The sequence below is a fragment of the Terrapene carolina genome, unplaced genomic scaffold (assembly GCF_002925995.2).
Source record: "Terrapene carolina triunguis isolate 2854851 unplaced genomic scaffold, T_m_triunguis-2.0 Scaffold67, whole genome shotgun sequence".
Lineage (NCBI taxonomy): Eukaryota > Metazoa > Chordata > Testudines > Emydidae > Terrapene > Terrapene triunguis.
Genome location: NW_020664418.1, coordinates 11,889,105 through 11,908,250, shown reverse-complemented (window position 1 = coordinate 11,908,250; position 19,146 = coordinate 11,889,105). Strand labels below are relative to the sequence as shown.

The 19,146-nt window shown below is 39.0% G+C and overlaps 1 protein-coding gene across 1 annotated transcript in view; it reads left to right on the top strand.

Annotated features, from left to right (window-relative positions):
• ZNF592 (zinc finger protein 592) overlaps window positions 1-19,146 on the top strand; it is a 93,861-nt gene that overhangs the window by 37,259 nt on the left and 37,456 nt on the right. Inside the window, exon 3 of the mRNA XM_024210453.1 lies at window positions 17,225-17,403. Coding sequence (XP_024066221.1) covers window positions 17,225-17,403 — 179 coding nt within the window. The remainder of the gene's footprint in view (window positions 1-17,224; window positions 17,404-19,146) is intronic.

The window sequence follows — 19,146 nt, the reverse complement described above, 5'->3', positions numbered from 1 at the left end:
TTGCAGTGTATAGAGAGCCTAGTTGCCTAACTCAGAGTTATGAACTCCACTAAGTTGCTAGGTGCCTAACTGTTAGGTGGTGCTATGCTGCGCATTGAATAACGTAAGTCCCTCTTGTGAATCCCACCATTACTTGCTACACCAAGAATCTCCTTCATTGGGAAAGTTGTGGACTCTCAAGGGAAAGCCTTTCTTCCAGAGGAAAGAGACTTGAACATTGTCAGCTGTACTCAAGACTTTGGGAGAACTCCAACCAGACAGTCATCTTCTTCCTCAAACTGATGAGCCTCATGGCCACAGCTGCATACATGACTCTGTATGCTTGGCTCAAGATGATAGCTCTTCGGCATTGGCAGATAATGTTTTGCTAGCCAAGTTCAGACATGGGCTTGAAATTGACTCATCCAAGAGAAGTTACTCCTATCCCTCTCATGGTGGATACAGAGTCACAGTGTCCTGAAAGGAGTAACATTCAACCCCGAGCTCTATCAGCAACTACCCCTGCTGATACTCCCAAGAACTGAGGGCAGTTCGCTGGGTTCTGAAGCCTTTCCTTCCTTATTTGCAACATGAGGCAGTCCAAGTTGTTATGTACAACACAAGCCATGTACTATGTGGACAAGCAAAGAGGAGCTCATTTCACTTAGCAGGGCAAGGAAGCTGTGGGACTGGTGTATTAATCACATTTACCTCATTGCTCTGCATCTGATGGGCAAAACAACAACCTATCAAATGATCTGAGCATGGATGGAAGAGAAGAGCCTGAATGGCCTCTGAAGGTATCAATGATGGACAAGATCTTTGCTCTCAGGAGTTATCCAAAAAAATTGTATTAAGTCAAAATGTCAAATGCCTGAAGTTCTGTTCAGGAGCAGACAGCCCATTCCCAGGTCCTCCTTAACTGGGGAGTAGGTTTCCTCTGTGCTTTTCTTCCATTTACTTTCATCCAAAGAGTAATAAAATAGATATAAAACAAGGCGAAGCCAAAATAATTTTGGTTGCTTCTGATTTCCAGACCTGCATGTCTCTAGAGAGGAGCAATGACCTCGTTCTGGGAGCATAGACCTGTTGTCTCAGAACAGCCAGATTTATCACCTGGATCTTCATAGGCTTCTGACAGATCTAGAGAGGTCCTGTTCACTGGAAGTGCAGCATGTCTTGATAAATTTCAGGAAGCAATCTATTCACAAATGTTGTGACCTTAGGGAAAAAGTTTCAAGTCTGGGTATACTTGAATGCATGCTTCACCTGAAACTTTATAGTCTTACCGTTGTCTGTGAAAGTTTTAGTAGCTACATCTGCTTATCACGTACTAATTGATAATGGAACTTTATTTGCTTATTACACAGTAAAGAGATTTAAGGGTCTAATGAACATCTATCCACCAGTCAAAGGTACAGCTCTATAATAGGATCTTATTGAGTAAAAACTAGGTTTTCTCCTTTTGAGCCTCTGAACAAATGTTTGCTGTTTCACCTGTCAATAAAAACAATATAACTAAGGCTGTGAAAAAGTAGTGGTTGTTTGGTTCAAAAGTTACAGCTACAGTTTGGCCCACACCAAAACTGCAACTTTAACAATGTGGCAGGGCGCAACACCTCTCAAATTTGTCGCAACTATGAAAAGTTGTAGTGTATGTTTAAAAGTTATGGTTTCTGCAACAAAATTGTAGCCTGTGATTTTCTTACAGCCTTAATTATAACCATAATATCTGCCAGAAGAGTAAGTGACCTGTTGTAAGCCCTGATTGTAGAAAAACTGAAGTGTCAAAGACAAAGTGGTTCTCCATTCCTCCAAAGCATGGTGGCACTAGAGCTTTTCAAAGAAAAGGCCAGTAGAATTGAACAACATTGGCTATCTTTCCCTAGCGTCATTCTCAGAAGTGGCTGAACAGTTTTGTCCTAAGTTTTCAAAAAATATTCATCCTGAGGCAGACACGCAGCATGGAAAATTTCAGTCCAAATAGTTACAGTTTGGCAAACTTAAAAGCATCTGAAAAGAGTGTCTTAATGAGAAGTATCAGGCAATCTTATTAGGCAATGCTATTGCCTATTTTTATATAAATTTTATTTATATGTAAATGTGCCCAGTAGAGGGGGTTTAGAAACAAGCATCAGAGACATGAACAGACTTCCATATGAACAGTTTGAAAGACTGAGTGAGTTTAGTTTACATAGGAGACAAGTAAAAGTGTACACAATAAAAGTAAACAGAATAAAGAATGGTTAGAGAAGGTAGATCTATTTTTCCTTTCTTTTAATACAAGAACAAAGAATGTTCAACAAATTATAGACACTTTTTTATATTAGAAAATTATTACAACCAACATGGAGTGATTCACTATTAGACCTCATTCTGATGGACAGAGAGAAATTAATCACTGAATTTAGTGGTTGCCCAAGTACAACTGACCATGACCTGGTTTCATTTGTTTTTTGTAAGCAGAATACACTCCCAGCCAGTGAAATATATACTTGATGTTTTAAAGAGCTCATGTCTCAAAACTAAAACTAGATTATGATCAAAACTGGGGAGCTCCTGGAGTCAGTACCAAACAGTCCCTTACAAGGGTTTCGCCACACGCTGAGTCCAGTAGGCCCATCACTTCCATGCTGTTTACTTTAACAGGGATGGTCAACTTAAGTGGCCTTGGTTGGTGTGTTCAGGCCTCTGCAGTCCAGATTTGCCCATAACCAGATTCCATGAATGGATGGTCCCCATACTTGTGCCCAGGTTGGCTGCAGGGAACACAAACATCATGACCCTGGAGGCTAGTATTGGGACCTATCCCCAGTCCCTAGATAGACCCTTCTACGTATGCCATCTCCATTTCAGCCCCCAGGGGTTGCCCTATTAGATCATAACTCGAGAATCCTAGGACCAGCCTGGCTGCCCCAGCTCCTGCTCTGAGCTAGGCTTGACCACCATGATTTTCAAGGCAAGTGTGGGCCTGTGAGGGGCTCTTTGGGATGTCAGCCACCCTGGCCAAGTTTTCAGTCCCCCAGAGGTGACCCCTGGGCTCTAGGGAGTCTATTCCTGGATGTTACTGCAGTTGCCAGCTGTTCAAAAGTTTCAAGAAAGGGGTCTGGATCATCTCTAGGCTCCATCTTTGTGAGTCTGACTGGCACTGTAGCATTGCTGGACTTGTGCCATAGTGAGGGCACAGCTGTTGTGGGAGGTTACAGTAGGGTCATGACCTGTTGCACCAATTATTGTTGCTGTTGAGCAGCTAAATTTCAGATCAGCTCCACCATCCATTTCAGCAGTTGCTCCATGTCTATACTGCCATGGTGCTCCCTTCTTTTTTCGTGTGTGTATATGTGTGAAAAGTTCTGACCTGTTCCCTTCAGCAGGGGGCTAGATATATGCCCACATTCGCCACCAAATTTGTGGCCAGGTTGCCTCTATGGCATCTCCTTGTCGTCCATTAGGGCACAACTCTCCCAGCCATGGTCTCCACTGGTAGGTTGTGGTCTCTGTGAGGTCCAGGGTAGTGGTGCTTTGGCCCTCTGGCCAAGGAACACTTCAGTCCTATCCCTTGTGGGGGTGCTATTGTCTAAAAGGCAATCAGGAACAACCTCTTCCCTCTCGCCCCCCACAAATTAATACAAAAAAATCTGACAGCAGGGTCATCCAATGAATCCTTGGTGGAACCCACCCTTCTATTCAGAGCTTGCCTTCTCCCTGTCCCATATTTTAGCTAAAGCCCCTAGAATCTGGTCATCCCTTCTAGCAGGGGTGTATCTAGCCAGCTCAGTCTTTTGTCTCATACAGCTGGTAATTCAGCTCAGTTTGTGGGCTGCAACTAATCTTCAGTCACATCAGGAGCAGCAAAGCTCTACTCTCCTTCCTGGACTGGGCTAGATCTCCTTTTAATTCCCCTCTTGATGCCTAACATTTGCTGCAGGTGTAGTGGAGTGTGGCCTATTATGCCCACAGGTTCTCATTAACTCTCTTGTTGCCAGTGCCTAAATAGAAGTGGAAAAGGTTTGAAAATCTAACCGGAGAGCTGGGAATGGGTGACAGGGGGATGGAAAAAGAAGATTGGAAAAAGTCAGTATTGTGCCAGTATTTAAAAAGAGTAATTGTAACTCAGCTTGCCACTGATCTCAGCCATTTCGTTATTTTGCCGAATACAGGACCTTATTGGAAATCTGGAGAACAGATTTCCACCAGTCATGGAAAATATATCAAGATTTGAAATTTAGTTGATCTGTGTGTCTTAGGTACTTATATGTCCCCTGTTACTATAGTAACTGAGTGCCTCCCAATCTTTAATGGATATTATCCTCACCACACCCCTCTGAAGTAAGGAAATGTTATTCCCAGTTTACAGGTGGGGATCCGAGACAGAGAGAGATTAAATGACTTGTCCAAGATCACACAGGAAGCCTGTTCCAGGAGTCTCAGGACAGTGCCTATGCACTAGACTGTCTTTCTTCCCTGTTATCATAGGTAGCTAGTCCCTTTGAGTAGACCAAGCCCAGAGCAGGTGGGCCCATCTGAGCCAATTAAAGGGGGCAGGGCTACATCTGGGGCTATGAAGACCTGGCAGAGGCAGGCAGGAGCAGCGGTGAGAAAAAAGCATTGGTTTTTTGGGGGGGAGAAATGGAGGATTTTCTGATCCCAAAGGAAGTCACCCTGGAAACTGAAGAAAAGTCTATTAGAGATAGGGAATGGATGCAAGGGGGAGGGGGAAATAAAAAATTAGAGGTATAATCAGATGATATCAGTTAAAAAAGCAAAGCAGAGGAAGGAAATATATCAGAATGTTATAATTGTGAGATCCCAAGCCCCTCTCCCCCCCCCACCCCAAAAAAAAAAAAAAAAAATTAGGTGGCATTAATCCTGTGAAAGTAGCTGACTAGATTAAAAAAATCATAGGGGATATAGTAATAACCAGGAAGTTGCAAGATGGGGCATTTAGTTGAATGTAAAAATAAGGAGCAGACTCATAAACTGCTAAAAAGTAAAACTTCAATAAAAGTTAAAACAGTTGCCAGCTTTCAAAGTATTTGACTGAAACAAAGGGGGCAATATAAGAGGTACCATTGGAGCTGACCAATGCTGAGAGAACACAAAGCATAGGTGAAGATACAGTATTAGTAAGTGGCTGATTAGTAAAAGAGGAGGAGGAAATAAGACATCAGCAACTGTACGGATTACATTTAAGTAAGGACTCTATCTAAAAAAGTAATACTAGGGCAAAGGTTCCCAAACTGGGGTTTGTGAACCCCTGGGGGTTTGCGAAATGTTACAGGGAGTTCTTGGGGAAAAATTCCCTAATGGCGGACAGAGCTTCCCTAGGGACCCTGGGCAGCACGGGGCCAGCAGCCCGGAGCCCCTGGACTTCCAAGAGCTAAGCAGATCAAAGCAAGCATATCTATCACACTGAGGAGATTTAAACTTCAAGGCTCTTTATAAGAAATGGAAATGGAGGTGGATATTTTTTGCTGTATTTAAAATTAAATAGACAGCGTGTCCTGTTTTTAAAATTATTATGAAGAACAAGTTTAAGCTTTGTTGTAACGTGCGTTGTTTGCCTGGACTGCTCAAGACCTGAATGCTTGTATAGGAGGAGCTCTTTGAGTTGGCTTCTTAAATACCTTCATGCTGTTTTGCATCTGATACTCCTTGATGAAACATAGGAGCCTTGTCTTATAACAGGTTTATTCAAAGTGATACAAGCTACGAAAGTGAGATCTTGGAAAGAGTGTTGCCGTTTTCATAATGTAATAAAAATATTGTAATTATAAATAAGTGTGTAATGAGCATGTCATAAAAACAAATGTTATATTTCCAAGATCACTGCTTTTATAATTTATACTCAGGTAAAGGAGACAATCCCTGGAAATATTCATTTTTAGGAGGGGGTTCGCGAGACTTGACGTTTTAGTGAAAGGAGTTCACAGGTTGTTAAAGTTTGGGAACCACTGTACTAGGGTATCAGATATTTAGAACCAAGTCACATATCCCTCTTCTCTAAGGAGTTCGAAGTGCCAATGGTATGGGCATATAGCACGTTTGTAAAGGGAAAATGAGATGCGGTAAATGTGGGGGTGAGCATTCATATGAAAATTGTATAAAAGGGAGACACAGGTCAAGTGTCGTAACTGCGGTGGTAGTCACAGTCCAGCATACAGAGCATGTATTGCGGCAAGACAAGCTAAAAACATACAAAAGACAAAAATCATTAATAACCTGTCTTATGCAGAAACTCTTAGGAGACTTTCAAAACCTCAGGCAGAAATGGAAGAGAAAATCAGCACAGGAAAAGGGGAATTGCAGAGACAGCCTCATTCTATTAAAAAAAAAAAAATGGGAAACACTGCACAAGGAATAGGTGATACATTAGTAGTAAAAAAAAAGTGTTATTGCATTTATGACAGAAGTTATAAATTGCACATCAAGTGGAAAAATACTTGTATGGTAGCAATCTTGAATGAGGGTAATGGAGAAATATGATACAGATGGGAACCAAAATATTTTATTGGAATGCGGCCAGTTTGAGAGCACATGGTCAAAAACTAAAAGAAAATATACTGGAAATGAGAACTAAACCAGATATATATATATATCCATGAAACCATGGCTGGTTGAAAATCTTGCTTTTGAAATTCCAAGGTATATTGCTTATAGGCAAGACTAAAAACTGGGTAGATGAGGAGGTGATTGTATTTTCCTAAGGGAAACATTAAACTACGTAGAAGTAGAGAACGAAGAAGTATGTCTTGAATATAATGCTGTTGATATTCCAATGCAAAAGAGAAATATTTTTTTAAGAATTTATAATATCTGTAACTCATGTGGGAAATTAGCAAGCTCAGAATTACAAAAAATAGTGAACACTGAAACCACATGTATTATATGTGGTGACTTTAACAGCCATAATAAGTTGTTGGAAAGAAGAACATGCCTAGAAAGCTTCATAGGTGATGATAATCTAGTGGTTTAAATGATGGCATCCAACTGTAGTGGATGGTAGGTTTTCTTGCTTAGACGTCGGAATTATAACAGCAGATATTGCGAGCAAATGCATCTGGGAAATATATAACGAAGAAGGACTGGGGAGAAATCATTTCCTTATACTGTACTTACTACTTTTCAAGGGCAAGGTAAGGTTGAAGATAATGGAAGATTATCCACCTGGAATTTTAAGAAAGCTAACTGGCACCTGTTTACAAGTAATTGTGCTGAATTTGTGAATGAACACTGTGTGAGTGATGACATGGAGAATTTCAGCAACAATGTAATAAAGAGGATAATAGCTGCAACTATTGTCGCTATACCTAAGCTATTGAAGTACCCCAAAACTAAAAACTCACTTCCATGGTGGAATGAGGAATGCAAAATGGTAGTTAAAGAAAGGACCAGAACCTATAAGAAAATGAAAAATGCAATGAATAGTGAAGCTTTAATGAAGTATAAAAGAAGTAAGGCAATAGCACAAAGAGTTGGAAGAAGTATTGTGTGAGGTTAAATAAAGATACCCAAACATCAGAAATATACAGGCAAATTAGAAGAATGCATGGGATTCAGAATAAGAGTAGCTATATGCCAGGTCTTATTGGGATTGACAAAATAGTTAGAAGTTCTGATAATGAGAGAGCAAAAATTTTAGTAGAAACTTTGAGGTGTGAATAATGTTGAAAATCAAAGTGCAGCTTTTCACCAGATTAAAAGACAATTCATTGAAGAGGGGCATGAACTATTATATAGTTGGTGAAAACATGAAGATATTGTATTGATTTAAAGGTTTTATATGCGGGAACTTGAGAAAGGTATTGATATAACCAAAATTTCATCCCCAGGTAAAGATTATATAATCTAAATGTTTAGATATCTTCCGGACAGCAGTTTGATGGTTCTTTTGGAATTATATAATATTGTATGGAAACAAGGAGTGATATTGGTAGGGTGGAAACGTGAGTAATAATTCCAGTAAGACAATCAGACACACTGTCCACAAAAGTGAATACCTATAGACCAATTGCCATTATGCCCTGTCTCAGTAAAATTATAGAGACAATTGTGAATGAAAGATTATTTGCCTATTTGGAAAACAATGGCATATGGTGCAGCATGGTTTTAGGCGAGAAAGAGGAACCATCGAACATATAGTTAAATTGGAAACTGAAATACAAAAAAGTATGAGAAACAAAGGTTTCATGATAGCTGTCCTAGATATTGGAGACGCGTATAACGTGTTGTGGAGGGAAGGCATATTGTACAAAGAAGGTACAATACTGATAAGGAGAAGAACAACAGATGGTTTAGAGAATTTTTGAGTAAATAGACCATGTAGGTCAGAGTTGGAAATGTTATGTCCAAAATATATAATATTAAAAATGGGTACACTTCAGGAAAGTGTCATCAGCCCTACATTATTTAATATTATGATGGTATTATACATGCAAAATAAATACATGCTGGTGTAGGTGTCACTTTGTTTGCATATGATTGCTTGTGCTCTGTGGGTTAAGAGCAGGTATCTGAAAGAATCAGCAAAGCATTTCGAGAGACTTCAGGCTGGGGAAATGCATGAGGTTTCAAGTTGTTCATTGCTAAAACCAAAGGACTGATCTTTACAAAAAGGAAAGCTACAAAGGAGTGCACACTGTGTCTGTATGGAGAATAACTAGATATAGTTAAAAGACTTAAATCCCTGGGGTAATATCTGATATTTAATTACTTTGGAGAGATCATATAGCAGGGTGGAATTGATTTAAATCAAATTGATTTAAATCATGATGTAAATCACTAGTCAGGAAGACTCGATTTAATCATGGATTTCTACATAAAAGTGCATTCTTGTTGGGTGTTATAAGCTTAATACATATTCTTCACAACTCCGAGATAGATGTAGGTTTCATTTTTAGAAGGTACACACTATACATCTTTAAAGTGATTTATTTTGAAAACTTTTCAGATTAGTTTTACAGCTATATCAGAAAATGAATGATTTAGTTATTTCATTTACCAAAGGTAATTGAAGCAGATATTTATGAAGTCATTGGGAGGTAAATTATCTCCAATTCAACAGGTTACTCATTAATATTTGGAGGATTTTCTTGCCATGCTGTATTAGGAGGAGAACATTACCAGACAGACATTTAAATTGTTGCATTTAACTAAAACAACAACATTATGTATTCTGGATTTTTTTCTTCAACAGCAAACATAATATTTTAACAAAACAAACATATGAATTTTTGAATTTAGTTAAACATTCAAGTTTTTTAAAATCAAGTTTGTTTTTGTTAAATTGTTTTTAACTAAAATAGTTAAATATTTTATTTAAAAAAGAATTAAATCGACTATGTCAGCCAGGTGAACATGAGAAACTTAAAATATTGTCTTCTGCAGCTAACTCAGTCGTCTTCACCTTCATTTTCCTGTTTGTTCATAATCTGGAAAAGAAAAACAAGTTTTCCTGCTTTTTCAGGTCCCAAACGATTTCTCATTTTGGAATGAATTCTTCCACAGGAAGAAAATATTCTTTCTACACCGGCAGAAGAAGCTACTGCTGTTAAAAGTGAGATTTTTCACTTCAACAGTCTCTGAATCCAAGTTGCTTAAGTGACTTCCACCAGTTCACTGGTGTGACTTCCTTTAAAACATCAGCAAACATATATTTCTTGTATGGTTCTTATTCCCAAACTGGGTTTCTTTTACAGCCTGCTGCCATTATAGGTTTACCCTTCTAGTGAGAGAATGGTATGGTAGATCTCAAATCAATGAAGGCTATGCTCAGAAAGACCTCAAGACTTCTGGAATATGTTGCTCAAACAGTTTCACTTTTGTTTCTACTGCCTGTCCCTCCCTTATCACATTTATCTCCAGACTTCTTCTCCTTTCCAGCTCTATTCCACCCCCAACGATCTTCAATTCATTGAACTTTTTGAAACTTTGCACTTTTAGAGAGAGGTAAGGGATTGACTCTGTGTACACAAATTTGCAGAGGGACAATAGGGTTGAGGTCTGTTATTTCTCACCTCTCCATATTATTTATTAATTTGTTTAAAAACATTTTTGCTGTTAACAAGCATGTTATCTCTGGAGACACATATCCACAGTTTGAGAACTGCAAAACTAAGCATCTCTGATGGTATCTTCTAGACTAAGCCCCATTGGGTAGATAGAAAGGTTAACCTAAATAACCTATACAGAAGGCCCTGGAACCCCGTAAGAGTGGGTCCCTAATCCATGAACTATTGGAACTCATTCACAAAACTTTTCTTAAACATTACATGAATATATTGTCTCATACTATAGAATTAGAATGTATAACCCCTATTCCATGATGAGATATTGTTGATCTATAATGTATCTTAATTAAAACTATGTTTAGATTGCTTTTTTCCCCCCTTAAAAAGCATTTTATCAAAAAAATCCGATTTTTTTTTTAAATCATTGATTTTTATCCACCCTGTCATACAGACTGTTAAACATAAATGCAAAGGAAGGATCAACCTGCTTTAAAAGTATTGCTGGGGCTAATTGGGGGGCTAATAGGGAAAACACTGCTGGTGGTATACAGAGAGAGCCTTAATCAGACCGGTTATCAACTGTGGCTGGCAAGCTTTTGGGTCAGCATCAAAATCAGATTTTGTACATGCACGGGCACTAAAAGTTGTGTGAGGTGCCTTTTTTTACTACACCCATAGGCACGCTACACAGAGCTGCTAGTGAAATGCCAGTAACACTACGACTGAAACTGCTGGACCTAACTTTCTGGGCCAAAGTTAAAGGGAATTGCAGTGATGAAAGTACCATCCACATTTATGACGATTGTTGGAAATTCAATAAGCACACAGTGTTAGAACTCCACATGCCATTCGAATTAAAATGTGCATGCATGAGCTGAAAGACAAGGAGAAGCTAAATGAACTCAAAACTTTTAGTCATGGGAAAATTAGTTATGGATGGAAAGCACAGATTCAAATGTGGATTTAGAGTTATTTTAGAAACTTAAGCGTTAAAAGGAGACTATAGGTATCAAAAATGAAGTGTGCCAGTATATAGTGGAAAAGTGGAGTTGTTTTTGAAAATATATACAGATATGTCCAAAAAAAAAAATAGGAAGAGTAGGGACAGCATATTGTATACCAAAATTTGGAATTAGTGCATGTAAAAGAATATCCAATTTTGTAGCTGTCATGACAGCCATACTAGTAGCAATAATGCTAGTGTTAAACTGCAGCGAGGGTCATTTTTTCAGATTCAAGCAGATCATATGGCAATAAAAAGGGTGCATCTGTAAGTAGAAGTGATTTAATCAATGAAATTATATTTCTAATAAGTTAGTACAGATGGGGATACATGTAGCATTAGCTTGGATCCCAGCACATATCAGGATAATGGAACAAAATAGCTAACAAAGCAGCTAAAAGCGCTCTAAGAAATAGAGATTGAAATAGAAATGCCCTTAAGTAAACAGGAATTCAAAAGCCTAGTACAAAAAATTTAAAAGAGGAATGGCAAAAAATTTAGATCAACAAAAAATGAGGAAGACTGTTTTTTGAATTGTGCACTAGAGTTGAGGATAATGTCATGCTTTGGGGCCCGGATAGGAAAAATGAAGTGATTTTGTTTGGAATACTCACTGGCCATTGTGATTTTAATGAAAATCAAATCAGTAATCACAAAGACGGACTATGTGCGTGCTGTCTGGTAGAAGAAACAATTGATTAACTGTTATGGGTATGTAAGGGCTTTGAGGAAGAAAGGGAAAAGCTGTTTGAGGAATTTAAATGGCTTAAGGTAATAAATGTTACGTTGTTATTTAGTAAAAATATTGGGGGAAAGTGTAGTATTAGGAAGATGTTGTTGCATTATCTGAAAGAGACTGGGCAGAACGAGAGAATATAAAACGCTAGGTATTTAGGGATTATAGCTGGTGGCTGCTATAGATGATGCAGTCAAGTCTGCTTTGCCGGGGGGGGGGGGGGGAAAGAGGAGTGATTGGGCAGGCTGTGCCTGGGGAGTGGAACTACAGAGGAGTGGCGCTAACTCCAGTGGTGGGTGCCTAGAACAAGGGAGGTAGCCCTGGGGCTGGCATTCCAGAAAGTAAGGAGAACTGGCAAAACAAGATCCAATGGCTGGAATTTGAAGTTAGACAAATTCAGACTGGAAATAAGACTCACCTTTTTAACAGTGGGTTGGTCTACATTAGACTTTGTAACTCAAATTGATTGATTGCCAGTTAACTAACTGTAGATAATGCATCTTTAAAGGCTAGTGTGAACATTACCCAAATATTTGTTCTAGGATATAAACATTTGTTCTTTGCCCCATGCCTTGTCTCCACATAAATTGTACCACTTCAGCTGTACCAATATATTGAAATTTATATGATTCATAGAAATTTAATCTTTTTTTATGGGATTCATAGAATATCAGGGTTGAAAGGGACCTCAGGAGGTCTTCTAGTCCAACCCCCTGCTCAAAGCAGGACCAATCCCCAGACAGATTTTTGCCTAGAACCTAAACGGCCCCCTCGAGGACTGAACTCGCAACCCTGGGTTTAACAAGGCCAATGCTCAAACCACTGAGCTATCCCTCCCTACACTCCCCCTAGTGTAGATGCAGTTATACCAGTATAAAAGTGCTTATTCCCATATGGGAAGGGGATTAATTTATACAATCATGAGGCACCTTTATCCTGATAAAACTGTGTCCACACTAAATGATGTACAAGTATTTCAATAAAAAAAATCACCCCCCCCCCAACCGAAATAGTTATAATAAGCTGCATGCAGTCCAATTCCTAGGGTAAAGAACTAATGTCTGAGGAGTGTCAACGCTGTCTTTTACAAGCAATTGGCAAATCATTAACTCAGTAAAATGTCTAGTGTGGACAATGTGGTGTATAATAACTCATTGGAAGAACTTAAATTCCTGATAAATTCTTTTTCACTTGAAGTCTTTACATCAAGATTGGCTGTCTTTCTAAAAGATATACTGGAGTTCAGGCACAATTCTTGTTGGGCTTGATGCTGGAATTAGGCGAAATTCTATGGCCTGTGTTATGCAGGAGATCAGATTAGATTATTATGATTGGCCCTTTGGTGTTAGGATCTATGTAAGTATAACTCTATAAAGGGATATGTAATGCAACTGAAAAGCGGCAGGTTTAAAAATTATTTTTACCAGGTTTAACAGAACACGCAATTAGCCTGTGAAACTGACTGCCATACGTTGAGGTTAAAAAATGGACTAGACATTTATATAGATAATGAAAGTGCTCAATGTTACAATAATAATAATAATAATTAATAAAACAAATGAACAAAAACAAAGTTAGGGCATAAGCCAACTTCTGACTGAAGATTTGAGGAATCGTTGGGGAGGTTATTGCATCATTGATAACTTAAGGGTTTTTTTCACCTTCCTCTGAAGCATCTGGTACCAGGCACGGTCAGAGACCGGATACCATCTCTCCAAAACTAAGCACATAGATTTGGCATATTTATTCTGAGAAGTCTTGTGACCATGTGAATGAGATTTAGAGCAGCTTTATTATAGACCTGCGTTTTATTCCAAACATCTGACAAAAGTCATCTGGTGGAACCTCTCAGGCCATTTTGGTCTCATTGACTCCCAGCCCAGTGCACTCTCCGATAGGCCAAAGGCTATTTTTGTTGATGAGCAGGTACAGTTTACCTGTTGATATGTAAATGTAAGAGGGATGGCTAGGCCAGTTCAGTTGGAACGTTCAAAATATTAAGGGAGCAGTGCTGAGCAAGTTCTGCTGTACATATGCAAATAGTGAGTTTGGGCCTAATCCTGCAAGGTGCAGAGTGCTCTGGCACTGATCCAACAAAGCACGTAGCACATGCTTAACTTTAAGCACGTGAATAGTCCAGTCCACTCTTGTGCTTAAAATTGTTATATTGGATCAGAGCCAAAGTACTCTTCATGTTGCTGAAGTCGTAGGGACTATCCACTTGCCCACTGCAAATTCATTATAAAATTATGGAAGTTCTGGAGTTCAGAGGCTGTGAGGGGGAAGGCAGTCAGTTTCTTTTAACATTCTTGAAAACAGCTGCATCATTTTTTCTCAAACTTTTCTAACCAATCTAATCTGAGTCAGAGACTAAACCAGGGGTCGGCAACCTTTCAGAAGTGGTGTGCCGAGTCTTCATTTATTCACTCTAATTTAAGGTTTTGCGTGCCAGTAATAGATTTTAATGTTTTTAGAAGGTCTCTTTCTATAAGTCTATAATATATAACTAAACTATTGTTGTATGTAAAGCAAATGAGATTTTTAAAATGTTTAAGAAGCTTCATTTAAAATTAAATTAAAATGCAGAGCCCCCCAGACCAGTGGCCAGGACCCAGGCAGTGTGAGTGCCACTGAAAATCAGGCGGCACGCGTGCCATAGGTTGTCTACCCCTGGACTAAACCTAGAAAATTTCAGCCCTAACAATTAAAGTTTCTCACAGTTATGAGCAACTGAAAACGAGGGTCTTTTAATGGAAAATGTTAGGCCTTAACTATCAGCGCTATTAATTCCGTTAGCTAAAACCACATAAGAGTATTTTTAAAGGGTGCATGGTTAAGGCCTCAAAAGTCAGAAAATGCTAGAACATTTTTATCTCTACCTCCTTGAAATTCAGAGAGAGCAATATTTCCAAGCATAAACAAGGGGTCCCCAAGCTGCTTAGCTTCAGTTAGCCCTAAAGGACACACAGAGCTTGCATATTACAGCAGTGTCTATTTCCTTTTGAAACCTGAGACTGTAACTCCTGTGTTTGTGTGTATATTTACCTGCTTTAACCTTGTAAATAACTCTTTTTCGTAGTTAATAAATCTTTAGTTTATTACAGGATTGACTGCAAGTGTTGTCCTTGGAGAGAGATCTCTAAGGTACAATTTACCTGGGGTAAGTGACTGGTCCTGTGAGACTGGGAGTAGTCACCTGAATATTGTTGAGACTTTTGGTGTAAGGGATCATCTATCGCAAAGGCAGGCTTGCCTGGGTGGTAAGATAGCTCGGAGTGCCCAAGGGGACTGTCTCCATGTTAAAGCTGTTACAGAGCTTGAGGCGGTCACACTTTATACTTGGTTGGTGAAATCTAATTATAGAACATACAACCAGTTTGGGGTTTTTGCCCTGTTCCTTGACAGTCTACCCTGAGGTTGGCACTCACGCTCATGAGCTACTCCAGAGAGCTTGGCATATAGTACAGCCTGCCTTCGGTGCAGTTCAAGAGGTGAGGCAGCTAATTATGACACTGACATAGCTATCAATTTAGGTGGACTGTATATACCAGTTCATTTTCACTATTTCTGTAGTTTATAATTTGAAATATGGTAGGTAAATGTGGCTTACTATATACTTTTCACATAAATCACTTTCAAGGACTCTGACATACACACAGCATAGTACACAACGCTAATGTTATGCACATGTATTTAAGGATGTAGGAAATAACTATTGTATGTTGTACTGTAGAAATAGCTTGTGATATTATAAATACAGATCCACACACACCCACAAGGAGGCATGGTTAACGTAGTGTATGCAGCCTTAATTTGGACTGGGCACTGACTTATAACTTGGCTTGGAAAGATTCGATTTTTGTTGGTAAAAGTAAATTTCACTTTACACACACAAATTAACAAAAAATATTTCCATTGATGATCATTGTAATTTACAGACAGGCAAAGTAAGAAAAATGCTGCTTGAGAACTTTGATTTAAGGATATTTACTTATGTGTTTTGACATGTACTGTTGATAATTTGTGTTAACGGTCATAAAGCTTTAATTTTTTGAATCTCTGTGTCTACTGTTAAATAATTGTCTCACCCCTCCTAATTTCCCACACTGTGAAAATTTAAATAGATAAAAATTTAAAAAAAAGGTTAAAACCCATAATTTTGCTCAACTTTGAAAAGTTAAATTGGTAAAAATAGAAACAATGCTTCAAAATTATCTGTTGAAATTATAAAAAAATAAAAATTGAATGCTGCCAGGCCTACTTGTGAGAGTTTCATTGAGCCCTCTTAATGTTGTTTAGTGTCACTTTTTTCTTTAATGAGGTTTCCAAGGCTTTTGAAAGAAAAAGGTTAGTAAATAAGAATTCCATGATCTGGAGCAGTTTAGCTGGACTCAATCAGAACACTCCCAAGCACGTTATGAGAGAATCTTTCACCCGTGAAACTTAGGAGCTGGGGAGTATATGCATACAGAGCCACTAAACAGCAGAGCAGAGCTCTGCATGGCAGATGTCTACCACAGCTGTACACCTGCTCAGGCATTTCCTTACTGTTCTCCTTCGCAGATTGTCAACCATCTCTTGAATCTGTTGGGGGAAGTGAGAGGAGTTGGGGTTGCTAGAGCCTGAGTGCCAGCGGGTTTTGGAGCCATCGGAATTGAAACCATGTTCATGTAGAAAATTTACATACCAAATTCATGAAATTTTCCCTGCAAACCTATACTTCTAACACACACAGTAGTGGCCCTTCCTTCCAGTTGCACACGCAGGAGTGCTGGACTACATAAGGTCTGCAGAAACTGAGGAAGGGGCTCCTTCAAAGTGTAACCAAGTTATGTGTGTATATTCTTGCCTTCCTTAGTTTCACACTATACAAGATTAGCAAGAAAAACCTTGCAAAATGTACAGTATGGGTGGCGTGTAATTTTTGAAGGCTCATAACTTGGTCAAAGTCAAAAGCAGTTTTCCAAGGGACACTCAAATGCACTTCTCTGTGCAGGGTACTTCCCTACCAAATTCCAACATTTTACCAGAGTGACTTCAGCATTAAAGGTGTGTTGTTGTGTTTGTTAAAGCAAGGTTTTTTTTTTATAATAGGAAACATTAATTATTTTACTCCCTCTCGCCTCTTACCCGAAAAAATGACTGAACGGTTTTTGCTGAAGTTTTTCAGAACAATGTACTTTGAGGAAGAGACCAAATATAGAAGATTTCAGCCTATTAGGTGAAAGTTTTTAAAAGAATTATGAGTGACACAAGACATGGTCTTGGAATGGGTGATCCCATTGTAATAGTTTCTAACTTAAGAATTTTTAAGAGTTCAGCTGTGGAAGAAGCTGCCAAGGTGCTGTGGAATCTCCATCAGTGGAGATGTACTAGGCAAAACCAGGCATCGTTTAGGTCTCTTCCAATTTGAATGATTCTAGGATGAAATTAGATCACTTAAGAAAAAAATTGTGTAGAATAAATGGTTAATATGATTTTTTTTTTCTTTTCCAGACTTGTCAAGTGTGCCAGATGATGCTGCCTAACCAGTGCTGCTACTGTGCTCATCAAAGAATCCATACTCACAAGTCCCCTTACTGCTGCCCAGAGTGCGGGATACTGTGCCGATCAGCCCATTTCCAAACCCATGTCAAGGAGAATTGCCTACATTACTCTCGCAAAGTTGGATACAGGTTTGTTCTGTTTATAAGGGTCTGTCTGGAGATGTGAGGAAGAATGGGGGACTATTTCAGCTCTTTGGAAAAAAGACAGATTTTTTTATTACCTGTTACAGAAAATTAGGCAGATTGAGGTGCAAGGGCTGAATCCAAAGTCCCACTGAAAGATTGTTTTTAATATATTGATAGCATAAAAATCACTTCCTCCTATCAGTTTGAGAAATGCATAAAGTCTATTTATTTGCGTTGATAATTGCTCACACATCCCAACGAAGGAAAGCATTCTGGAACAGCAAAACAGATTTAAAAATATTTCATGTAACAAGAAGAAGATTACAGTAAATAAAAACTACTAGAAAGCATTTCTGAGTGCTGAAATGAATTTGAGCTCACTTAAAAAAAATAAAATAAAAAAATTGGCCAATTTGTACAAGCTTCAAGTTGGGCACCCAAAATTATTAGTGACTTTTGAAAATATTTGCCGTGAAATCTTTCCAGTTTTATACCCACTGGCATCAGTCCCACTCAAGCTTAGATTTATTTTTACTGTTAGCTTTCTATTTAGAAAGATATGTGCCTTCAACAATAGGACCTGGGTATCTCTAGGAAAGTTAACACCACATCCACGCTCTCCAAAATGGAGAGATCCCACAAATCTGCAGAAAATTTTGCTTTTAAGATAGGTAGTACATAGATCTTTGCAAGATTGTAAGAGCTATTTGGTGCAATGAAGTGCCTATCTAGGAGCTGGTTACAGCTCCCTGAGTGTATGTCTACACGGCAAAGAAAAACCCATGGCTGGCGCATGCCAGCCGTCTCGGGCTGCAGGGCTGTTTCATTGCTATGTAGACTTCCAGGCTTATTCCAGAGCCTGAAGTCTGAGACTGTCCCAGCCAGTCCAAGCCCGAAAGTCTTCAGCCCAAGTCTGCTGGCACAGGCCAGCTGCAGGTTTTTCTTTGCTGTGTAGACATACTCAGATTCTCCTTGCATATCTGTACTGGCCCTTGCATAGGTTAGAGCAGTGGTTCTCAAACTTTTTTACTGGTGACCCCTTTCACATAGCAAGCCTCTGAGTGCGACCTCCCCTTGTAAATTAAAAACACGTTTTTATATATTTAACACCATTATAAATGCTGGAAGCAAAGTGGGATTTGGGGTGAAGGCTATCAGCTTGCAATCCCCCCATGTAATAGCCTTGTGACCCCCTGAGGGGTCCCGACTCCCAGTTTGAGAACCCCTGGATTAGAGTAATCTAAGGGCTGTTCAAACTTAAGACCGCTAACTGTGATCCCCAACAGACCACAGAATGCCAGAGTGTAGCAGTATCCCAGCCATGCTCCTCTCTATCTCCTTTCTTGTGTGTGGGGTGAGTGATTCACATAGGAACCAGGTACACATCTTCATGCCAGGTGGAAGCTCCCCCACACTAGAAGAATTCTCAGTTGGCCAAATCTGACGGCTTTTTAGTCCCTTTGGGTTGCTGGAATACAGTAGAAAGTCTTGCTCTGTGAGATTTAGTGTGTCTTGCAATATACAAGGCCCCATGTACTCAATGGCAAGATGGACCTAAATTCTGTGACAAAGTCCATAGATTCTGCAGCACTCTGGAAATTCTGTAGCTGTTACCAATACATTTTATAAATGGAGATTTGTATTGAATTAAATATAAAAATAAATTATACGTTCATTGCATTCCTCTATTGTTTGTTTTCATATTAAATTCAATTTATTTTTCACTGTCCCTACACTCTAGTTTTC